Source organism: Pogona vitticeps, chromosome 1 (assembly GCF_051106095.1).
Source record: "Pogona vitticeps strain Pit_001003342236 chromosome 1, PviZW2.1, whole genome shotgun sequence".
Taxonomy (NCBI): Eukaryota; Metazoa; Chordata; class Lepidosauria; order Squamata; family Agamidae; genus Pogona; species Pogona vitticeps.
Genome location: NC_135783.1, coordinates 280190235 through 280216430, shown reverse-complemented (window position 1 = coordinate 280216430; position 26196 = coordinate 280190235). Strand labels below are relative to the sequence as shown.

General features: G+C 40.7%; 1 protein-coding gene across 1 annotated transcript in view; it reads left to right on the top strand.

The window, feature by feature from the left end:
• Positions 1 to 25151, top strand: part of FGF3 (fibroblast growth factor 3) — a 37658-nt gene extending 12507 nt beyond the window's left edge. The window contains exon 3 of the mRNA XM_020782788.3: positions 597 to 25151. Within this exon, the coding sequence (XP_020638447.3) occupies positions 597 to 929 (333 nt within the window). The 3' untranslated portion in view covers positions 930 to 25151. The remainder of the gene's footprint in view (positions 1 to 596) is intronic.
• Positions 25152 to 26196: the final 1045 nt, after the last annotated feature.

The window sequence follows — 26196 nt, the reverse complement described above, 5'->3', positions numbered from 1 at the left end:
CAAAATAGAATAAGGAATATTTCCTTGGAAACATGGCATATTACAGAGGCACTGAACAGCACTTATGTTGCAGTGCAGTCAGTGGCATTTAAGCATTTAACTGTATCTCTGAGGCATTGATTTCATTGGAATGTACACATGGCTAAGATTTTATATGTAATGGATCTGGTGTGCTCACATGAGGCAGAGGCAAATGTTGAGTCACAGAAAAGCAAAAACTGTGTGGCACAGAATGTGTAACTGCAAGAATCTAGGGTTCTATAGGTTTAAAAAAACATTTATGATTAGAACATGTAAAACAGGTACATCAATCCTAAACACATTGAAGGTCAAAATCTCCCATCCAGGAAATGCCCATGGACACCCCCAGATTTCTGTCTCCAGTGGTTTATATTGGCTCTACCTTTATCCAGGGCACGTCACAAATGTCTTTGTACAATTATGCAAAGAACACTTTTGATGCATTTTATTAGACCCAACTCTACTCTCGTTGGTGTGGCATCATTAATTTGCAAGATATCAAATACAATGAGTAGCCTATCTAATAGATGCAAGTTTTCCTGTTGCAACTGACGCTTATTGTTCCTACTTTCCAGGAAACATACAATGCGGAGTGTGAGTTTGTGGAAAGGATCCATGAGCTGGGCTACAATACTTATGCATCTCGCTTGTACCGGACAGTGCCCAATGGAGCGAGCAGCAAGCGCAAAGCTAGTGCTGAGAGACTTTGGTATGTCTCTATCAATGGCAAAGGACGACCTAGAAGAAGCTTCAAAACCCGCAGGACCCAGAAATCTTCTCTTTTTTTGCCTCGGGTGTTGGATAACAAAGACCATGATATGGTCCGACTGTTCCATACAAACGCTAAGTATAGGGAGAGTTTGCTAAAACGTCCAAGTAAGAACCAGAGAAGAAGGAGAGGACACTAGTGGACACTGTGGGTGGGTGAGAAGGGTAGATAGGATGGAGACTGGTAACAAGTCAGTATTCAGAGAGCTACTACATAACTATAAATAAAAATATGTGACCCATGTGGACTCAAGAGACTAATGGTGCAGTATGTATATATCTCTTAACTAGATATCCTGTGTACCGGATATACTGGCTAATAGATATTTTAGAATTTTAACCCATTGCTAAGAACATATCAGATAATAAACTGAAACATGTTCACATGTAAATGAAATTGATGAAATTATGATTTTGAGTATGTTTTCTCCTCTTCTTCAGTGAGCAATTTTTTCTCCCAGTAACCTGAGATATCACCAGCTACAGCAATGTTTTGCTGAAAAGGTATTGGTAAACAGTGTAAGGATCCTAGGACTAAGAGGTGAGGTCAAAGAAATGTTGTGGCCCTTAAAAGAAGTTGCAGCCCCACCCATATTACACCTTCCTTTTATTGTATCATATAAAATGTAAGGCCCACTCTACCAAAGTGACCAAGTCAAGTGGTAAATGCTGGGGCAGTGGGAGTGCTAGTGAAATGTTGCAGAACCCAGGCATGTATGCCACAGGATGTATCCTGTGCCTTCTCAGGTGTGGTCTGACTTGCTACTAGTGCTGAAATAAAATCATACTGCCAACTCTCTATGTACAATAGGGAAGGCAACTCACCTTTTGCCTTGGAAAGGAAAATGTCTGGGATCAGCCCTAAGAGGATTAGTCATGTTTCCTGCTCGGAATTAAAGTGATTGCCTGTAATCTTTACAGTCACTGGCTTTGAAATGATTGAAATAGTAATTATCTTTGTTTTATGATATCACATGAGGCAAGGTGATTGTAATCAGCATGGCTAAGAAAATACGTAATACTGAAAATCTTCAGTTTTGCTTTTCTCTTCATGAGGAGATACATTCCCCCCCCCATGAGGGATGACATCGTTATCAGAGAAAATTAGTGCTGAGAAAAGTAACAGACAGCTGTTTGTTTGCCACATAGGCAGTGATTTGTTATTTAGTCTGAAGATGCCTTCAAACATATTAATTAAACTGTAATAGTACAAGTCATATTGACTAGAACTAGGTAATCAAGACATTCCAGACAGAAGATTTAGCAACAGACAGAGGAAGTAGTAGGAAGGGATTTTTTTTAATGTACACAAACACCTCCAACTGGGTTACTTTACCTTAAAAGAGTGACGTCCAAAAAGACCTTCAATTAAGTTGTCCCTTGCTTTCATCCCAGTCAGTGCCATCAAAAGAGATTGAAATAAATGCTTCAGAACCATGGTAATATCTCCTGTTGATGACTGTGGGTTTTTTTTTTTGTTGTTTTTTTTTGTTTGTTTTTTTGAATAAGTAGCTACCTAACACTGATTGAACACTACCACCTAATGTTACGGCCACCAGACTCTGAGATAATTTTGGGGAGAGACCTTGACTACTGAAAAAGTATGGTATTTGGGACCTAACTATACATACTATGAGAAAATTGTGTAACAGGGTCCTGACAATGTTCAGACAGCTTTTGTGGAGTTTGTTTTTGCATGGAGATGCAGAAGTCTTGGCCCTCATCTCTGCCTGAATTCTTTCTCTCTCCCCAGCGTTATTGCTTTGCTCCTCCTGCCTTGTTATGTAGCTGGTCCCTAAAAACATTGCCATAAGCATTTGGAGAAGCTTGAACTTGAAAATCTGTTCTGTGCTTTTCCAAATCTTTTTAAGCCCACTTGCTTGCCATGCTGCATTAAGTCATATTTGATGCACTTCATGACAGATGCCCCAATGACTAGTCTTACCCAAGCATGCCTTTAGTGCTGCAAACTGTTGTTCTTACGTATGAACAACACTGCAGGAATTTCTAAAAGGACAGAGACTGATGCTACTTGCATATCACAGCTATGCTATAACTCATTCTTTCCCCATATGTTTCCACCATTATGGAGTAAGTGTGACTAAATGTCTGGCTTTAGCATTTCAAGAAAAAGACAGGATGAATGAAGCGACTGATTCAAAGGGCCAAGTGAAAATATTTATATGTATTCCTAAATATAGTTTAAGAATTAAAAGCCCACTGGACTATGTTTCCTTAATACAGTAGTTAATTCACAAGTTCAGAAAAACTGTGTATGCTGGTATTCAGTGTTCAGTTTCTACATCCCAGATACAATGTACAAAAATGTAGGGCTGGTTAAGAGGCTTTGTGATCAAAAAGGATAGAAAAGCTCTCACTTGTAGAAACTCCAGCTCCTCTCTGTCGTAGACTGAGTCTTCAACTAGAAAGCTTCTAATTTTGAGGCATCGTCTGTGGAACTCCCTGGACCTCTGCTTGTTCTTCGGCCTCAGAACCTTCCTGTGTCATAGAGAATAAAATAGGAATCTTTATGGCTGATAGGTAGTGTGAAGCCTTTAGACTGGCCAGGTCTTGCATAAACAAAACATGCTAAAAGTAAGAGATGTTCAACAGTGGAACTGCTATTCAAGTGATGGCTGGCCTCCTTTGGTTAAGATATTTAAATGAAAGGTTGCATCTATTTGTTAGAAATATTGTTATTGCACTCTGCATTGTCAGTCCTGCATTGAGTCTGTACACCCAACCCTGTGTTTGGCAAGATCAATTGCTTCTAAACTATGGCCTCCCAGATTCCCTGACTATGCTGGCAGAAGTAGTCTTGGAGTGGACATCCAAAACATCTGGAGGGCCAAAGGCTGAGCATCACACAACTTGGTCATGTGCATGGCACCTTCAAACTACTCTAGGAACATTGCTTATTGTTGCTGGCTGGTGGAAAGAACATCACATGGTATGTATTATACTTCAGGCTCCAGGCCAGGCTTTGACTCTGGTTATAACTCAAAACTCACAGCTTCAGTATCTTTCCTGAAGTCCAGACTTGCTTGTGGACCTGCAGTTCCAGCCTGACCCTGATGGCATCACAGGATACAGGGGATATGTTAGATCAGGATGTAGAATCTAAGGTCAGCAGTGTTGTGAACAACAGACAAAAAAGGTCATGTCTTAGACTGTTTGGGTTTAGAAAAATCTGGCAACTCAGTAAGAATCAGGGGAAATCAGGGCTGAAAATGTATACTGCTTTTAAACTAAATTTAAGTACTGTATCCTGTGAATCATCTGACACCTAGGGTTGAAAAACAAGTGTTGTTCCAAAGAAATATGAACAAAACTGTACTGAACCAGCTTTAATAAGGATGCAATTTTATGCTTTTCTAGTTTTCTCCATTCAACCTATCTATTTCCACTTTTTCCCTTCTCTTTTCATTTTCCACTAGTAAAACTTTCTATTCAGAAACACATTAGATGCTTAAAACTTTTCCCCCCCTGGAGAGCGGGGGAGAGAAAAGCTATTTAAAACAGGCCTTTGAAATTTCAGCAAAGCTCAAGTTCAAATGTCTCTTGTTTCCTTTTGGAAGATGTGATGGATTTGGGAAGGTGAACAAGCAAAAGCTATAATTAAGGAACAGTTGATGGGAACTATACCGTCCTGGTGAGCATTCTCAGGCCATGTCCAAATATAGGCTGCAAAAGAAAACCTTAACCCATTTTAGGTTTACAATGGCTTAGATGCCTTCATTGCAAAGCAGAAAGGAAGCTCTTCTGAAATTTTGGGGATCTCACTGTGAGGCGACAAGCCACCTCGCCCAGGATCAGGAGAGTGCACCGTCTGCTTCTCAAGAAGCCCAAGAGACAGGTGTGAACAGAAAAGGAATTAAGTAAACTAGAAATAAAAGAAGAGGCTAAAGGGGGTGCAAATCAGGTGGGAAAGGAAGAGGATAAGAAGAAGGGAGAAGGAAGGGAGGAAGCAGAAGCATGTTGGGGAAGAGAGGAGAAAGGAGAGCAAAAGGAAGATCTGGTAGAATTGATCCAGGAAGATCCTTGGACAGGAGAGTGGGTAGAGTTCAAGGTGCCTCGTGAGTACGCTGAAAGGGAATGGAGGCGACAAATGTATAGAAAGCCACCATGCTGGGGCAAGACTGAAGAGCGAAAGCAAAGGAAGGAATATAGAGTGTGGGTGAAGAGAGAAGAAAAAAGAAAGACAAAAATGTATGAGGATTCCTGAGAATTCCCATGGGCCCAGCCCCTTCAAACCCCAACAGAGAAAGATACGTGGCTCGACAAATGGGGGACTGCAGGGAGCTACAATGTCCCAGCTAAAAACTTGAAGTGGGCTGAGAACACACCAGAGTTGATGTGCCTGGCCCAAATGGACCCAAGAAGTTAACAATTGTTCCCCGTTGTCTTACTATGAAGAGATACCCAGTTTTAATAATGTAAAGACTTATGATTTGTTCTTGAAGTTGGATGATGACAAACAAGACCAAAAAAATCAAAGAAGCCATGTTAAATAATAAACCAGTTTTATTAGAAGAATTGCAGAGGACGTGGTAGTGCTGTGGGTTAAACCGCAGAAGCCTCTGTGCTGCAAGGTCAGAAGACCTGCAGTCGTAAGACTGAATCCATGCGTGAGCTCCCATCGCTTGTCCCACTCCCACCAACCTAGCAGTTCAAAAGCATGTAAAATTCAAGTAGATAAATAGGTACCACCGCGGTAGGAAGGTTGCACTGGCCACGTGACCACGGAAGATTGCATTCAGACAAACGCTAGCTCTATGGGTTGGAAACAGAGATGAGCACCACTCCCTAGAGTCAGACACAACTGGACAAATTGTCAAGGGGAACCTTTACCTTTACCTATTAGAAGACGTGGGTGTGACAAATTCTTCTTTGGACAAAGTAGAGAAAAAGCAGGTAGATGACAAGCGGCACAATCACACTCACTGCAAGGGAAATTCTTTATTCATCTTTATTTGTGGGATGTGGCCATTTAAAATGTATCATTGTAGAAGTCACATATTCTTGATTTCATTCTTCCTTGTCCTTTGTCCATCAATATGACACTTGGAATGATACTGGAGTCTAGATTCCTGGATGATTCAAGGTGGATGCAAGAATAGCGTGCAGTTATTCTATCCCCCATCTGACATCTTTAGGGGCTCCTCCCAGACATTGGCTATAGCACAACAAAGCACTCATAGGGGAGGAGGGCACTTTGCTTTCCATAATGATAATGAATATATATATTCCACAATATCAAATAGATAGAGCACCAGGCACTGAAAAGTTTTCTCATACATGTATAATTAAAATGCACAGGGCCTGCACAGCAGATATGCATAAAATCACAAGGGTCCAGAAATCCTGTCTGCTGAGATGTGTTTTTGAAAGTGAAATCTACCAGTTCCAAAGTCCAAGTCAGATCCAGTTGCAATGTTTGGAAAACCCCATAAAGCCAGGAACAATATGCCTAGCATGAATAGAAATGTATTGATCTTGATGTAGCCAGTTTCTTCATGGGTGCGTGTACTTATTCATGGTATTGCATTGCCTTGATGTCTTATTTCCCATTTGTTTGTGTCTTTATTATTAACCTTGTTATGATTTTAGAAAAGACAGACAGACAATCCATAGAAAAGTAAATGAATCTGTTGATGTTAAAATGAAAAAATGAAAATGTAGATCTGAGAGTGATACAAGAAACAGAGTATCATCCCGAGAGTGGCACAAGGAAATAAAAATATGAGCACCTGGAACAAATAAAACAGAGAAGTTACTGCTTAAAGATTGAATGCTACTATGAGAGAATATTAAGCCTAAAATCTTGAACTGTGCAGTGAGGATGGTATAACAGTCGAAACTTGGAAAAGTTGCTATTTTGGATTTCAACTCTTAAAATCACACACCTTACAGTACCAGTACCAACCAGCCTTGCTGGTTGTGGAGTTCTCCAGCTGTTGAGCCCAAAGTAATAGCTTGTTCTGATTCTGATAATTATGTGGTGGAACTGTTTTTTTTTTTTTTTTTAATGGCAAAGAATGAAACCCTGCTTTTCAACCAAATATTCAGAACAAATCTATAAGGAAGATGTCCCTCAAAGCATGGGCTGTCAGCAGGATTCTATGAATTTTGAATGGACCCCTTTCTTGTGGGGGCAAACAGTTTGTGTGACCAAGCAAATCCATGCTAAGAAATTGTAACGATATTTTGCTTTCAGCATAAATCTTTTCACTTTAAAACCTGATCTCAAAGGTAGGATCATTTTATCAAATAAATGCTTTTAAAACAATGTCCTAGGCAGTAGCCATATAAGTCTAGTGTGGCACAAACAACAAGGAGTCCCGTGACATCTTAAAGCCAGTTTTAGCATCAGATGAAGTGGGCTACAGTCCATGAAACCTTAGGCCAAATAAAATGTGTTAGTTTCCAAGATGCTACAAGACTCCTTAATATAGATATGTATGCTATTAAAATTTCAACTGGAAAAATCCAACAAATATGAATGTATGGTTGTTGTGGGTTTTTTGGGCTCTTTGGCCGTGTTCTGAAGGTTGTTCTTCCTAACGTTTCGCCAGTCTCTGTGGCCGGCATCTTCAGAGGACAGCACTCTGAAGATGCCAGCCACAGAGACTGGCGAAACGTTAGGAAGAACAGCCTTAAGAACATGGCCAAAGACCCAAAAAACACAACAACCATTAGATCCCGGCCATGAAAGCCTTCGCAAATAAATATGAACGTAGTAAGAAAAATACCTTCAAAATGACTATTCAGCATTCCTGTTGCAGCTAACTGGCATGCAGAAATATGATGGATGATGAGCTCAGCGTATATGCATCGATCAGAGCAATTTCATGTCACAACCTTTGCAAATAAAGCTAGAACCACACTGTACAAGTGAGGTGGAACACACCACTGCACATTTCTTGTCAGCGTTCCTGATTGCCATCAGGGTGTAGTCTTGGACTAAAATGCAGAAGATGTGGGTTCAAATTTCTATACACCTAGGAAAACCTCTAAGACACTTCTCAGTCTGAACTATTTCATAGGGTTGTTTTAAGGACAATATGTGGAGGAAAAGAACACATACACCATCTGGAGCTCACTGGGCTGAAAGCAGGATAGAAATGCAACAAACAAAATGATCATTTTTTTAAAAAAAGTCTATCACATGCTAGATTTTTATATGCAGTGAAACTGTGTGTGTGGTGGGGATAAACGGAGAAAAGGATTTGGTTATGCAATATACTGTATAAACAGGAATCAGCAAAAACAAAAAAACACCCCCACATCTCATAATTTTCTAGCATAGGCCAATAAACTGCTAATCAGTAAACACCTAAAAGTGCTATCCAACAACAGGGGAATTGCGATGTATGTTCTGAAATTCCTTAATAGGAATCGTGACTAAGCTAGAGAATGTATTTGTGCTTTGCATGGTTTGCAGAAGTGCACCTGTTATAACTAGATACAGGTCTGGTCTTGCAGTGGTTGGACAGGTATATTGCGTGGGTGCAGTGTACAGGATACAGGTGCAGTTCTTTACTGATTGGTGTGTGACTGAACCCCCACAGATCAATGACCAGCCCAGAGGTCTAAACTATTACTTTCTGAACTACACTGCCTAGATTTTTTCTCAACATCCCTATAAAACAGGTGAACCTTCCAAAATCAAGAAGAGCCGTTAATCATGAGAAGCAAGCAAACTTTTTTTTTTAAACCAACCTTCCTAAAACTATGATGCTACCACCTAAGGGGCCCTGTTTTAGGTTCATTTACTTTTCAGATGAGCTCATACTTAAAAAGTAGCAAAAATGTTGCTTTGTATTATTACATACAAAGCTATGTTCTGAAATGTTTAGCAGTGTCTTGTTTATGCTGTTCGGTCGTCCTAAATGCAATAACGGTCCTACTGTCACCATAAGCTCTGATAATCATACTTCTTACTGACACGTCTTCTTTCCTGCTGCCTCAGTTCCATACTTTGCAAATGTTTGTATATTCTTGATAGGTTAGAAAGAACAAGACATAAAATCCAATTTGCCATTTCTGATCTTTAAAACTAGCATTCTGAGCAGGTACAAAGTCACAGTTTGAACTCACTTCATTCAGAGCAATGTCAGGCTTAGAGAAATAAAACAGAGTTGTTTCTGCTTTCCTCATGTAAAAAGACTTTGATTTAAGAATAAGGATTTTTTAAAGAGAAGGATAATATTAAAGGAATAAAAATGAGCTTCTATAACAATTGCATGTCTATAACAATTGCATGTTATAGTGAGTTACCCCTCACTATAAGATGCTTTTCAAAAGAAGGAAGGATACTAGGATGAACAGCATCAGTACCACTTTTTGTTGTTGTTTAGTCGTTAAGTTGTGCCTGACTCTTCATGACCCCCATGGACCAGAGCATGCCAGACCTTCCTGTCTTCCACTGCCTCCCGGAGTTGGGTCAAACTCATGTTGGTAGCTTTGATGACACTGTCCAGCCATCATGTCTTCTGTTGTCCCCTTCTCCTCTTGCCTTCACACTTTCCCAACATCAGGGTCTTTTCCAGGGAGTCTTCACTTCTCATGATATGGCCAAAGTATTGGAGCCTCAGCTTCAGGATCTGCCCTTCCAGTGTCACTGGGTCCCAGCATATTCATGCTGACCCATAGTGAGTGAGTGAGCGAGTGAGCGAGTGAGTGAGTGAGTGTGAGAGAGAGAGAGAGAGAGAGAGAGACTGAGTGCTTCTCACTCATTTTCAGACTGCATCTGGAACATCATAATTAGTTTTGCTTGACACTACTGAACAAGGAGATAGACAAACTGACTGAGGAGAGCAGTGAAGATGATCAACTATAATATCATGACAGAAGAGTGGTGTGATGTTTTTGTGCAGCAGAGCAAATCAACATTCTAGAAGGCAATTTTAAAAATGGGGGCATCCCAACAAAAAATTATAACTTTGAAACTCAGCTTTTGATAAGTGCCAGATTTGTTACAGATGTGACAAATGTTTTGATCAGGCGCTGTGCAAAATCTGGGGAAGTTTGAGTAAAAAAATTTTTAGTTATTATTTTTAGTGAATAAAACTGATTCCCCCATGCTGGCAGAAACAAGCATCCTTATATGTCGTCAGATTTTAAAAGATCAAATAAATTGAAAATATCAATCTTGCCTACCTTGAATGGTTGGCCCCACCTACTTTTTTTTTAATGGAAAGAATCCAAAGAATCGGGCTGCAGGGGCTGAAATACTGACCCTCAAAAATGCCTTTTAAAAAAGAAAAATGGTAACTTTGTTACATAGACTTACCAGCAAGATTGTTCCATAGAAGATACATTATAGTAGCTTTCTGTAGGGAATGAAAGGTCATACAAATAGTTGTTGTGGGTTTTTTGGGCTCTTTGGCCGTGTTTTGAAGGTTGTTCTTCCTGATGTTTCAGCAGTCTCTGTGGCCGACATCTTCAGAGGACTGGAGTAGGAACTCTGTCTATGCTCTGTTGGTGTTTGTTGGATAGTATTTATAGCTGTGGGAATGGCTTTTTGTATTTTTTCAGGAGATAGGGTGATTAGCATGTTTTTGTTTTGATGAGGGGGGAGAGAGGGGGAGAGGGGGAGATTATCTGTCACTGTAGTTGATGGGTGTCGTTAGCTGGTCTTTTTTGTGAAATGGTCTCTTGCCCTTGTGGCTAAGAGTTTATTGACCTTTTGCAGGTTGTGTTTTTCAGAATGGGGTGCCAGGTCGGGTTTAGTTTCAGGCATTCTTCTTTCCTGTTGAAGTTTTGTTTATGTTTATGGATTTCAATGGCTTCCCTGTGCAGTCTAACGTACAGATTGCTGGTGTTGTCCAGTACTTCAGTATTTTGAAATAGAATTTCATGTCCAGCTTGTTTTAGGGCATGTTCAGCTACTGCTGATTTTCCCAATTGTTTTAATCTGCAGCGTCTCTCATGTTCTTTTTGAAACTATGGTTCTATTTGAAACTATACAAATACAGTGGTGCCCCGCATAGGGTCACCACTGTATCCGGATTCGTCGCTATGCGTTCCTATTGGGAAAAACTCACCGCTATGCGGGGAATCCTCCATCCAGCCGCCATTTTTGCTGCCCGGTAAGTGAGGGCAGGGCGCAAAACCGCTGTGGGCGGCCATTTTGTTGACCTGGTGGCCATTTTGGAACCGCCGATCAGCTGTTCCCAAAACATCGCAATGCGAAGATCGGTAAGTGAAATGCTTACCGATCCCCGCAATACAATGTTTTGCCTATTAAAACATCTCAATGCGATTGCATTAGCGATCACAAAAAACACATTGCTATGCGGATTCGTCGTTAAACGGTGTGCTCGTTAAGCGAGGCACCACTGCGGTTTCAAAAGACAGATTTTCTTCAAAGTCAACCCCCCCCCCCAAAAAAAAACAGAACACAAACCAAGCTTGCTTTAAATTAAGTAATGGGGCTACTGTTTTTTGCTTTGCAGCTGGTGATGGTCTTACTAGACATTAGCAGAGCTTTCATGCCTATAACCTGTCATAGTTTCAACCATTCCACCTGTCTTGCTCCTATACAATTTTTTCATGATTAAGGGGGGAAAAACATCCAAAGATGTTATGTGTCATCACTTCTGATGTATGGTGCTATATGAGTTAATGACCTCCAAATTGCAATATCACTAATATCTCTGCTCAGATCTTGCAAACCAACAATATCTCACGTTAATTTCTTTTCTCTTCCTATTGCTTAACTTCTTAGCAATATCATATTTTTCAGTAAGTTCTGCTCAGGTCTTACAAACTAACAGCTGTGGCTTCCTTTACTGGGACAATCCATCTCATGTTAGTTCTTCTCTTCCCACTGTTCTCTACTCAGGCAGACTGAGTAGAAGTTTGTTGGAGATCCTCTGGATTTCTTTCATTGACTTCTATTGACTACATGGTCAACAGGCTCGCCTTTGTCTAAATACTAAAATATTATTCCTGGTGTAATTTGCAACACTTAGGTATCTAACAACAGTCTTCAAGATGAAACCTGTGAGATCAGCCAATGATGAGACCTCTAGCCGTGACATCTCTGGGGTACTGGAATTAGTGCTCATACAGTTTTCAGATTTTCACTATTTTAATTCTGAAAAGTTCAGACATCCTGAGTTGAAGGAAATTTCACAGCTTCTGCTATGTTAGTGTCCCTCATCCCTTCCTAGAAATTTCTAGGTCAATGGCTGCAAGGAAGGGGCAATGCAGCATATCCCAAAATTAAGAATAAGAGTATCAGGCACAGTTTGAATTACAGAAGGAATAGACCAGGTTCAGCTTTTCTTTTTTGCATTATTTCTTAACTGCTGCTTTTAGAACACTAGGGGGCACAGCATGCTAAAATTGGGAGGAGTCAGGGATTGCACTTGCAAACTTCGTTAAACCCCTCTTCTCTCCCCTCATAAATCAAGCATTGCTTAAGAGCAGAATATTTAGTTTCACTCTTGTCAAGGATGAGCACAAGTCTACTAATACCAGTGTGAATATATTTCTTTTGCAGATGGTATATGCTTTTGCGAATTTTATGGCATCAGTTATCTGATGTGTCATTTTGTCTGCACCTTTATTGCTCGGAGAAATAGTGTTTGAGAAAAATAAGAACAAATACTGTACACAGAAATCAAATTTTTTTTCCACATGGGTCTTTTCTCCCAAATCTGTGATCCTGTATCCATTTCATTTACCAAACATTGCCACTTGATCTGTAGTAATAAATGCTAATCTTATTACTGCAGGGAGTCTGTATTCCTAAGAAATAGAGTTGCAGTGCAGTCAGCAGTGTTATCTAAGTCAGATCTGCCAAGTCTTTTGCTCTGCTGATTAAGGCAGTAAACCAGTGGACAGTTACAGCTACTTAAATCTCACTGAAATGTGTAATGTGTAAACACTGTGATTTCTATCCTTGCCATAAGATTGTTTTCTTGAGTCTGCTTGAAAAAGAAAGTAATTTATGTGAATGGAGAAGGGAATTTATAGGTTTGCAAGGTCAATCCAAAGATAGTGCACAGTAAATGTGCAAAGTATTTCTGCCTGCTACCCTTCTACCAGCTTCTTTTTGCTCAATGCACTGCATTGGCAGGGATCATTATTACATTGATTTCCCCCAGTGCATTATTTTAAAAAGCAGCTCCATTCATATTAGTTCCTGTATCTGTTTTCCTCTCTCTGGAGGACATTCAGTCACATGGTGGATTTTGTTGACATTTGTGATGCAGTTGTTATACTTCCCCCTCCTATTTTGTGACTTTACAAATTTATTTTCAGTTCAGAGGCTTGCTTTCCTGTGAGCAATGAAGCACTGCTGGCTATTCAAAAGTAATGCATTATCTTTGAGTGAAGGCAAAGCTGTGATTCAAACGGGAGTTTTGCTGAGATTAGAATCCTTAAAAGTTAACAATTGGAGCCTTTCATGAGCAGGAGGCAAAGACCCCGTATTGATTTAACACCTTGGTATTCAATCAAGAAATAACCAATCTGGTGTAGTGGATAGAGTGATGGAATAGAGTTCAGGAGGCCTGGGTTCAAATCTCAGTGAAGACATGGAAGCTCACTGGGATATGGAACTGGTAAAACCACTTATTAAATATTTCACTTACCTTGAAATTGAATTCTGGCATTGAGCAGACGGTTGGACTTGATGGCCTTATAGGCCCCTTCCAACTCAATGATTCTATGATTGTCTGAAAGCCCTATTGTGTGCTGTCAAGTCAGTTCTGATTTATAGTGACATTGTTTCAGGATTCTCTAGGTAGAGACCATTCAAAAATGGTTTGTCATCCTGGGACTTTGCCGCTTGCCCAAGGCTACATAGGCTGGCTCTACTCACAGGAAGCACAATGGGGAATTGAACTCCCAGCCTCTGGCTCTGCAGCTAGATAACTAACTCAGTGTTGCTATAATTTGGTTCCAAGTTGATAGCACATAACAAGAAATTTAATTAGAAGCCCATGTTCTGTGTCATTAGTTGTGATAAATCATATTAAGGAAATTAACTAATTGCCTGATTTGTAAAAGGTATGTTGCATCTATACTTATTGTCCTGCTACTTTTATGGGTTCTCTGTATTTTTACAGCAGATAGGTTTAGGCACCTAAAATATTCTTTGGGTCTGGTGTAAGACATCATCTTCATCATCATCATCAATTTAAAATCCCTGAGACTAGCTGCTTCTTTGCATAGGTTTATCACATCAATATTGGCCCTGATCCCATACCATCAGCACTCTGCTATCCTGAAAATTAGCAAAAGAGATATGCTCCAAACATTGATGTCCAAGGCAGACACATTTTTGCATATCAAACTGCTGTTAAGGGCATAAGAGAGGGGAGGGAAGCATAATCCTATATTCACACATTCAAGAGATATGTTGTCATCTCATCCTGAAATAAAAGTCCTTAGATACAACAACATCAACAGCAGCAGCAGCAACAAAGGAATTTGCATAATTCCTCATCTCCTGGCTTCCTAACAGTCCCTTGCCATTATTCAGGGGAATTTGTAGGGGACTGTGAACTTCACGGGATAGATATAACAAGCAACCCTGCTGTTGTTTACACAGGAGAAAGGATTTAAAAGTCCATGGTTTTTGCTCAGGGTGTTTGGCTCCCTTTCAAACAGGCTTTCAAAGAGCTTCGTGCAGATTCTTGTGGCAGCTTGAAAAGTACCAATGCACTCCGTGAGAAGACAGGTATGGCTCTTCTTGCCTATCCCTTTTATCTGATCCTTCCCCCAGTTTTCTAGGTGTTGCCTGTGGATCACATTTTGACACCTACCTTTGGCTCCATGAATAATGGTTTATGAAGCCACGGACAAGTGTTGTAGCCACATGCCCCACCCTCACCCCTCCTCTTCATACTTCCTGTCACACAATAGCATCATTTTAGGAATCTGGTTTGCATTAAACCAGAGTTCCCTGTTACATCTGAAGCAGGCAATTCATGCTGAATTTTGGTGAATGAACCAAGATAATACAACAGGATCATTAACGGGCACTACGTCAGCACTCTGTGGCTCAGAAGAAAGAGTTTAATGTAGCACAAATGCTTCACAGTGAAGAAAAAAAGGAAGCTGCAAGACAAAAATGGAAGGGAGAAAGGGAGCAACACACAGCCAAGATATTGGGCCATGGATTTTGCCATCATGGCCAAGGGTAACAACATGGTGTTGGATTATTCAGCATCACTGCATGCAAGGGATAAAAAGACTGTAGAGGAATATGGTGGGGAAAACCACGACTTTCTGTGTAGGAGAGAACCTAAGATGTAAGTTTTTGTTATAACCTGGTAACCTTATATCCTATATGCTTGAACTTCAGATTCTCCTTGAATAGTCCAACTGGAATTCAAAGAGGCATCAAGCATTGTTATCTCAAGATAATTGTTCATATAAACAAATTTTGCCACAGTAACACCTACTTTGAAACCAGATCCATGAACATTTACTGTCACTCACCTCTATAATCCATCCGAAACAGAGGTTTACCGAAAATAAGAAGTCAACAAATATTGAATTATCTCCTAATGAGTGGTATCCATTGGACTTCTACTTTGTCTGTCTTTGTTGCTGTTGGTATGTTCCTTCAAGTTGCTTCCTAGTTATAGCAGCCTTATGAATTAGTATCCCCCCAAGTGCCCTGCTGAGGTCTTGCAAATTCAAGGCTATGGCTTCCTTTACTGTGTTAATCTGTCTTGCATTGATTCTTATTCTTTTTCTTCTGTTTTCAGCTTGTTTCAACATTATTAATATTGTCTTCTCATGCTATGCTCTATGTATGACAATGTACATTTAATCAATTTGTTTTGCCTTTCCTTATTTCTACAATAAAATCATGATTCGGTCTGTTTCATATAACAATAGCTTATTGGTTTGCACCATATTTGGAGGGTAGGTTCAGGATGGTCTAGCTTAAAAAGTAGGATATTTGCTGTATATAAACACTACTTTGAGCCCTCCCCACTGAGATGTCCCAATGATCTTAATGTATTCTCGAAGGCTCTCACGGCTGGGATCCAGTGGTTGTTGTAGATATTTTGGGCTGTTTGGCCATGTTCTGAAGGTTTTTCTTCCTAACATTTTAACAGTCTTTGTGGCCAGCATTTTCAGAGGACAGGAGTCAGAACTCTGTCTGTGCTCTGGTGCAGTTTGTGAGATACTTGAGTATTTATAGCTGTGGGATCAGCTTTTGTCCTTTTCAGGAGATTGGGTGATCAACATGTTTTTGTTGTGGGTGTACTGTTGTGATACGGGGGAAAGATTATCTGTCACTATGATTGATGGGTGTCGTTAGCTGGTGTGTGCAGTGATCACAGGTCCTTGTGGCTGGATAGAGTTCATTGACTTTTGCAGGCTGTATTTTTCAGTGCTAGGAGCCAGGCCTTGTTGAGTTTTAGACTTTCTTCTTTTTTGTTTAAGCTTTGCTAGTGTTTGTGGATTTCAATGGCTTCCTTGTGCAGTCTAACATAATGATTACTGGTGTTGTCCAGTACTTCTGTGTTTTGAAATAGAATTTCATGTCCAGCTTGTTTCAGGTCATGTTCAGCTACTGCCGATTTTTCTGGTTGTTTTAGTCCGCAGCGTCTCTCATGTTCTTTGATTCTGGTGTGGATGCTGTGTTTTCCAACTTGGAGAGTCTATCCAGGAGGATACCATGGTCAATGGTATCGAAAGTGGCTGAGGTACCAAGGAGGACCAACAGAGACATTTTGCCCCTGTCAGCCTCCCTCAACAGGTTATCAAACAGGGCAACCAGTACCGTTTCCTTAACGGATCCAGGGCACTGGTTTCATCTAAAAGTACCTGGAGCTTGTCAAGCCACCACCCTCTCTACCACTTTGCTAAGGAAAAAAACATTGGCAATGGGCCTATATTTGCCAATGTCATCTGCCATCAAACTTTTTTTTTCCTGATGAGCCTAATGAGTGTCTCCTTGAGGTCAAGGGGAACCTTTCCCTCCTGGAGAGGCCCATTAATTATTGCAGTGGCCTATTCAGTTGTTACAGGCTGGGCAAGGGTCAAGGGAGGTGGTGGTGGCAGGACAGAGATCAAGCACTTTATCCACCATATCTGATGTCACAGACAGAAAATGATTACATCTTATCAGGCAAGGCGGAGCGCTAGACATCTCTGCTCGATCTGCTTTGTTCATAAAAGGAGAAAGATCCTGGTGGATGGCCTCCACTTTAGATTTTTTAAATGCTGCAAATTGGTCAGGTGACCAATCACTGTGACCAACTCCAGATACGGAAAAGTTTTGCCTGCTGATTAGAAGTTTCGCTTAAACCAGGGCACTGTATGAACTCTGCAATGGAGAGGGTATTTAGGAGTAATGGTGTCAACAGCCCTGGTGGTGGTGACAGGCCAGCCATCAGCCAGAGCCTCGAGAGGAGCACAAGTCAGATCAGCCCGAATCCCTCTCATGGAGCCCTGGAATCCTATAGGATCCAGTAACCTTCTAAGGCAGACCATTAAAATAGGTCTTTGCTCCCTGTGGGGAGGGAGAGCCACTGAGAGGTTGCATTTTATTAGGCGGTGATCCAGTCATGACAAGGGGACTGACACAAGGTCAGTCACCATCAGACCATATTCACTCTGCTCGGTGGAGAACACCAGGTCTAACATTTGACAGCCCACATGGGTGGGGTCGTTGACATGTTGGAACATGTCCAAGGAAGCCATGGTTTCCAAGAACTCAAGAGCCGGACCAGAAACCTCCACCTACGCATGGATGTTGAATCACCCAAGACCAGAAGCCTTGGGGATTCCAACAGTGCCACGGAGACCAAATACGCCAGCTCCAGTAAAGAAATGGCTGGGTCGTGGAGAGTGCGGTAACCCAGCAAGATCCCAATACCATCCCTGGCTCCAATTGACATGTGGAGGGCCTCAAGACCCGACGTTGCCACCGTAGAGCACCTAACAACTTATAGAGTGTTTCTATAAACAATGGCTACTCCCACCCCACTCATCCAGTCTATCATGGTGTTGGACTGCATAACCAGGAGGACATAACTGGGAGGAAACTAAAAGAGTAATTCAGGTGATAGAGAGAGCATAAGATGAAGAAGTTGAATCTGTTAATTCCACATACCCCCCATCCCTGCCTAAGCTGCTCTTACAACACCACTTAAGCGCCCTGTGAATCCATATAAGGAAGAAGTCCATGACATGTTAAACCTTTATTTGTGCAGCGATTTGGATCCCCTATTAGGTGCATGCTAAACACAGTTTGAGATGATGGGTAAAAGTTGTTGATAAGACCCAGCATGGCAGTATAAGCTATTTCTTACAGAGGTGACGTTCTGCGTTCTGCGTGTAGGCTTAAATTATGCAGTGTTGACTAAGCAGCCCTAGCAAACAAATGTTTTTCTACATTAGATGATTTTGCCACTAGCTGAACATTGTTTGGAATGTTCTACATTTCTCACATGTAGACCAGAAGCATTTGACATCACCTGCTTTGACCAGTCCCAAAATTTGAGATATCAGGAATTGAACCCAGGGCTTGTTATGTGTGAGCTATGTGCTCTGCCATGAAATGCAAACCCATACCAGTGACCTTTAGGTACTTAGACAAATTTTAGCAGAATAACACTCCTAAAAGTCTCCTTTATTCCTAATTCCTAATTGAGAATTCCGTGTTCTGGCTTGTAAGCAAACAGCTGATTTGTAACTGCGATATAGTCAGAGCTAAATAATGACACCCTTTCCCCCGCCTTCCATAGAGCAAACAGCCATCACTCCCTCCCTGACCTAAAGTTCTCTAGATTGTTTCCAATCCCACATGGCTAACCTCACTGAGCCAATAGTATTCACAGTATTTTGGGGTTGGTGAGTCACAAGACAGCTATGAGGGCTCCTTAAGGGACTCTTGGAAGTCTTCGTGTAAGCAACTCGTTCCTTTGGCCACAGCTGTAGGTCCTAAGCTTCACATACATTTGAGATCACCCTCACTCCCCTCCCTGCCACCCTGATGCACACTTTTTGAGTGTGTGTGTGTGTGTGTGTGTGTGTTTTAGTTTCCCATTAGCACAGGTGCTATTCTTTCTGAGCATAGAACCTTCAGCTTCAAAGATACTCCTTCGGTATGTTTGCAAAGTTAGAGAAGCATAGGAGGGACATTTTTAAAAATTCAGACTACACTTTATGAAGTGCCTGTTGGTATGTACAGCTGTATAGGATCAAGTGGGTCATATTCTGGTTTCCTGAGCATACAGGAGATGTTCCCTGTCCCCCACCTCCTCATTCCTACTGCAATTCTTCCTCCCACAGAGCCAGCAGTGGCTTGCACATTAGAGCCAGTTATCTGGTTATCTCCAAGCATCCCATGAGTCCTTATCTCCTTTACCACAGGCATAACACCTTTTTTGTGTAGGTGAAGACAGTATGTATGTGAATAGCCACTTTCCCCCCAGCTCCAGCCATCACTGTTTGCTGTACCTTCAGCTCCAACAATAACAATGGCCATCAGTTCCTATGCAATTATTTGCTGTGCAGAAACATAACTCTAGAGGTTGACCGCCCTTTGCATTTCTCTCATTAAGCCTTTCATAAGCAGGAGAAAATGCAGCTCAATGATTTAACTAAATGCTAATCAAATTATTCCAGACATGACATCAAGAAAAAGCCAGGCGTAACTGCTTTACTCACTGTCTAACACCAGGATAGCTCTCTCCATAAAAATCCCTGTGGAGAATTCCTTCAGTTTATGGAACATCACTGATTTCATAGGTATACTGGCAATGGGAATGTACAGCATACATGGGATGGTAATGCCCAATACATTTGAAATGATCAAAAGCTACGGATTGGTGGTGGTAGTGGAATAAAGTTACTTTACTCAATTGATCTTGATGGCAAACTGACAGAAAAAAGACCCTCCTTTGTCAAAGCAGTTACTATAAGACACATTACTGGGGAGACTGAATAACGAATGAGATTGTTGTGTAAGAGAAGTACAACAACGAGCTGGGATAATTAAATGAAAAAAAATATTGTAGGAAATCATAAACAAAACCTCATATCTTATTTTTTTTTTAGATGTGAAATAATCAACAAAAGAGAATGTATGAATTGTAAATGTGAAGGCCTTTCTAAGTAAAACTCTAGAAATATACACTAATCAAGTCAAAATGGGAGGTACACAGGAGGACAGGGTTTTCAACTGGTTTGTAGCATTTGAGTGTTTTCTTTAAAGAAGTACTTCAGTTACTTTTGAGAAACAGGAAAGTAAAATGTTAATAGTCTAGACATTTTTAAAGGCATCTAGCTGCTTACTTGGACACAGAACAACAACTATTTACTTTTAAGAGCAATATTCCACGCTTTCATCTTCTTGAGAGCTTCCAGAGGCATATATCTGATGAAAAAGGAATAGTGGAATAAAAGGATGTTGATCTGACCTGGAAAGGCAATTCTTATACTATTCTTATGGCTATAAGAATAAGAGAAATTGGCACAGTTCTGTTATGTCTCCAAGAATGTTTAGCATGTTCTAAACATGCAGGTTCCCTTTTTTAGATGCCCAGTTCAATATTTTTGCCAAATGATATGAGATCATATTAGAGTAGTTTGGGAGTTAAGTATCCCATACGTTGGGAGTTGAGTTCCCCTCTGTGTATCCCAGAAGAGCCAGCCTATGTGACCTTGGGCAAGTTGTACAGTTCCAGGATGATCCCCAACTAAGAGAATAGTAAAACACTTCTGAGTATTCTCTACCCTGAAAACCCTGAAAAGGGTTGCTTTAAGTCAGATTGTCTTGATGTCACACAGTGATGATGATGATGACGACACAGCAACTCACTCTGCAATTCATGACATAATGGATTAAAATAGATGGCATATATTGGGGAGAGAGTGATGCAGGGGAACTGACTATATTTCATAAAGTAATGCAAATTTTTATCTCTTTATTCTTTGTTATTATTTGCAATCTTTATAGTATGCTGATATTTGCTCGTATAAAATCATGCATAGTTTTGTTTTTCTGTACGTTAAACATCTAGACAAGATGCATTTAAACAGAAGAATAGCTATGACAATAAAGATGCTGGGGGACAGGGCACTGTTGCATGTACCGTGTGGCAGCAACCCTTCAGTGTCCCTTATGCAGGGACTCAGGTGACCAGGAGCCCTTCTGTAATTGTAGAAAAGTGGTTAAAAGCTCAGGCTGAACGTTCTCTTCTTTACTGCTTTGTATTTGGAATAACAGAGAAGTGACTGATGCTCGGTTAACCCATATGATCACATATCACTTAAAAAACCATCAACACATGCCATTTATATTAGGATGAGTAGTGGAATTCCTTCATGTATGCAAGTGGTCCTACAGTCCAAAATCCTCTGGGGGAGATCTAACTTTTTATCCCATCTCTTTCTCTAAAATGTAATTAATATAGAAGAATGTTGTGATAAATACTCCCATCTCAATGAAAGAATAGAGGCATGATGCAACAGCACATTATTTATGTCGTTAAGCTATCTTTGAGATGGTAATAAAGGTTCATAACTTGTCATCTGCTGAAGCCAGGGATATCCTGTTGGGAAACATTGCAACTGAAGTCCGGAGAGATACGGTTACCAGGAAGGAATCCCCTGGGATTCAATTACCATGCAGGAATTCTGTAAGACAGTATTATTACGCAGGAATCTGTCATGGCCAGTATTCCACAAGGCAGTAATATAAGATTTTTAGAATGAAATCCTAGGGTATCTTGTTTTATAAGTCCTGGCACAGAAGGAACAAAGAAAAAAAAGGGAGCAATGCAAGAAGGCAGATGTTCGCTTAAATTATGGAGATGGAAGGAATTCCAACTGGTTAATATCAATTTCTGGTGCAAGGAAAAGATATCTGCTGATATTGATAATGATGTGATGAAAGATTATCATTTTGTGATTAAAGATTACTATTTTGTGATTACTTTTAAAGCAGATACCTATTTCCTGAATTTTGTTTACTTGACTGGTGAGGCACAGAATTTATCTTTAATCTTTTCAAAATATAAAATAAAGGGCTGTATTCAGTCAAATCAATCACCCAGCTCAGCTTTTCTTTAATCAGAGAACTGTCCTTTTATAAAAGCTGCACACATCTAATTGTGGGCACGGAATGCTAATTTAGCTAGTCCAAAAGGATTTTATATTAACATCTTTTGTAATGAAGGCAAAAAACATGTGGTAACTGGGTCCTATACAAGGCATCAAGCATAAGCCCCAAATAGAGAAGAATAAATATATTTATGTTCAAGATGTCTCAAACTAGGAAGTGTATTTGTCCTAAGCACAAGTACTTATAAGAAAATGTACAGAAACTTAAAATATGGCATCAGAGCTAGGCAATGGAGATTGGCGTAGCAAATACATTGCTGAATTGGGATGCAACATATCTTAGCCATGGAAACAAACTGGGTGTGCATAGCAATAGTAAACCACTTCTTCAACATCTCACATACCTCAAAAACCCTGTTAGGATTGTCACAAGTCTGAAGTGACTGTGACAGCACATAACAAAGTATATTATATTATTATAATATGGTGTATGTAGTGACAATGCTGTATCACTTGCCATTCAATAGCTAAATGGTCAATTCACCTGTTCAATGAACTTAAGGAACCTAAAGGCAAACACTAATAATGTATGCAATTACTACAAAGTAATTTATTATGATCAATGATAATAAATATTAATTTATTCATCTGGTTCTATTTTTATTTATTTCAGACAGAACTATAAGATATTTATATTTATAGCCCATTTCACCAAAACTCACAAGATGGGTTACCTTGTAATAAAATATGACTTAAAGCCTATTGAACACATTTGGGGTGGGGAAGAGTTGCTGCTGTTGCCCCCTCCCTTCCTCTTCCAACCCTCTCCCTCTTTCCCTCTCATGCACTCCTTGTTCTCTGCCCTGTGTCTCTCCCTTGGAAGAGATATGTACAACCTTTGCCTTTTTATGGATATTGGGGGCAGGGAGAGTCCGGCCCAGAACTTGGAAAGAAAAGAAGGAAAAGTGCAGGAATCATGGAAAAAGACCTTAGAGCTTAGTTCTGATTACTACATTTGCATCTGGCACAGAGTAGACCTTTGGGCTAGATGGGCGGGGTATAAATCTAAATAAATAATACATAGCTGCAACTACTGGTTGGCAAACCAACTTAAGCAGAAATAAAAGCAGCCTTGGATTCTTTCACCTCTGGCAGGGCACCTGGGAAGGATAACATCCCTGTTGAAGTGCTGAAGTGCTGTAAAGAGACCATTAGCAGTGAGCTGTATGAAATCTTTTGTCTTTGTTGGAGGGAAGGTGGAGTACCACAGAACATAAAAGATGCAAACATCACATTGTATAAGAACAAAGGCGACAGGCGTGACTGCAATATCTACCCTGGCATCTCTCTTCTCAGCTTTGATGGGCAGCTGCTTGCCTGTATTGTACTGAAGAGGCTTGCAGACAGAGTCTATCCAGAACCACACTGTGGATTTCGAGTTAATAAATCCACCACTGACATGGTATTTTCCCTCAGACAGTTGCAGGAGAAATGTAGGGAACAATGACAGCCACTCTTTGTGGCCTTCATATATCTTACAAAAGCCTTTGATTTGGTTAGCAGGGATGGCCTTTTTAAAAAACTTCCCAAGATTGGATGTCCACCTTGAATCATTAACATCATCAGGTCTTTTCATGAGGGAATGAAGGGCACCGCACTTTTTGATGGCTCAACATCAGATCCCTTTGGCATCAGAAGCGGAGTGAAACAGGGCTGTGTCCTCGCACCAACCCTGTTTGGGATCTTTTTTGCTGTCATGCTGAAGCATGCTTATGGAACTGCAACAAAAGGGGTCTATTTTTGGACTAGATCAGATGGAAAGCTCTTTAATCTCTCTGGATTGAGAGCAAAGACCAAAGTCCAGCTGAAATGCATGTGGGACTTCCTCTTCGCCGATGATGCAGCTGTTGTTGCCCATTCTGCTGAAGATCTCCAACAACTTATGAACTGTTTTAGTAAAGCCTGCCATGGTTTTGGAGTAACAATCAGCCTGAAGAAAACGCAAGTCATGGGCCAGGGCATGGACTCACCTCCCTCTATTACTATCTCTATGCAAGAATTGGAGGTTGTTCATGATTTCGTGTACCTTGGCTCAACCATCTCAGACACCTTCTCTCTAATTGTCGAGCTGGATAAAGGCATTGGCAAAGCAGCTACCATGTTCTCTAGACCCACAAAGAGAGTATGGCTTAATAAGAAGCTGACGGCATATACCAAGATCCAGGTCTATAGAGCCTGTGTCCTGAGTACACTTCTGTACTGCAGTAAGTTCTGGACCCTTTGTGCACAGCAGGAGAGGAAGCTGAACACGTTCCATATGCGTTGTCTCCAACACATTTTTGGTATCACCTGGCAGGACAAAGTTCCAAATAGAGTAGTCCTAGAACGAGCTGGAATTTTTAGCATGTATACATTAACACTGACGTCTATGTTGGCTTGGGCATGTTGTGAGAATGGCTGATGGTCAGATTTCAAAAGATCTCCTGTATGGAGAATTAGTGCAGGGAAAGCACTCCAAAGGGAGACCACAGCTGTGAAAGAAGGATATCTGCAAGCAGGATCTGAAGGGCTTAGGAATGGACCTCAACAAATGGGAAAGCTTGACATCTGAGCATTCAACCTGGAGGCAGGCGGTGCATCACGGCCTCTCCCAATTTGAAGAGACACTTGTTCAGCAGGCCGAGACAAAGAGACAGTCCTGAAACCAGCCGAATCAGAGCGCTGGACAGGGGACAGATTGTATTTGTCTTCTGTTTGGAATGGATTGTCACTCTCGTATTGGCCTTCTTAGCCAGACTAGATGCTGTTCCAAGACCTCCATTCAGAGCAAGTTACCATAGTCTCTCGAGACTGAAGGATGCGTGCCTAAGTCAAGAAACATTTTTATTCTTTCATCTACAAATGTCTCAGAGTGAGCTACTGAGACTTTAAGCGCCGGTTAATGAGACAGAAGTGGACTGTGAGGAACTTGTAGTTATTCTCCTCTGTAGACAAGCAAAAAGAGAATCTTATCAAAAATTCAAAACTTAGCAACACCTAGCACCATGAAGTCTAATTGTTTCTGTGAATGGATTGTTGAGCTAGTGAGTCCAAGTTCAGAAGTACTAAGCAATAAGAAGTGGTGTGCTGTGGAGACTTGGAGCTAATTCTGTTCTGTAGGTCCCTGAACTTTTATCCACTGCATAGTCAGAGTTTTTTATCCACTAAATTTCCACAGTCTGTCAATATTATTTTCCCAAAGCACCAATCTGTGCACCTTTGCAAAACACACACACACACACACACACACACACACACACACACACACACACACACACACACACACACACACACACACACACACACACACACACACAAACCAAACCAAAAAACAAAAAACAAAAAACAAAAAACAAACCTTCTATCTCTGTATGTATAGATTCTGTCCAAGCAGTTCTGGAACTTATAAAAGCAATGTCCCAAATTACACAAACAAGTCTGCACTTACAGCTTTTATGCATATATAGTATGTTGGCAAGTTGTCTGCAATAAATATAGGCTGAACATTGGACTAGCAGGCACTCCATATGGGGAACTCCACATGTACACCATATGTTTTATACACCATCAAGAGGATTCATATGTTGAGGAATCAAGTAAGGAGGAATTGAATGAGGTAGGATCATATAGGAACTAGTCCTATGGCTGCCTGAGGAGGGAAAAATATTGTGCTGTTTTTACTCACTTTCCCCCCCTTAGCTAACTTTCCCCATCTAGGTACAAATGTACAATTAGTATGCATGCTGTCATTGTTCATAAACTCTATGAAATACTGAAAGAGATAGGAGTGGGAGAGCAACCAGTAGGATCCCAACCCTCCCTTCCATACGTGTCCTCTACTTTTCCAGCCCCACAGAAGTTGCTCAGGTCTGCTGTATGGAGTTGAATTTCCTTGAAGGGCATCTTGGTCAAACCTCACTTGTTACACTATGTTCAGTTTTGGGTATGCAGTCTAAAGAGGATGTTGACAAATTGGAACAAATCCAAAAGACAGCAGCAAAGTTGGAGAGGGTCCTGAATGACTAAGTCTCACAAGAAAAGTTGAAGGGGTTAAATGTAGTTAGTCTTGGAAGATAAGCATATAAGAGGTGATAGGTTATTGCCATCAGTTATTTGAAGGGTAGGCGTAAAGATGATGCACCAATACTGTATATTTTCTGTTGCTCCAGGGGATAGACCCAAATCAAGGTTGAGATTACAAGAACAGTAATTTAGACTGTGGATTGCCAACATTGCTGGGTTGATGGGACTGCCATTTTGGCCACTGAATCGGATGCCAGTAATGACATTTGCAGGTACAGATAGATAGATAGA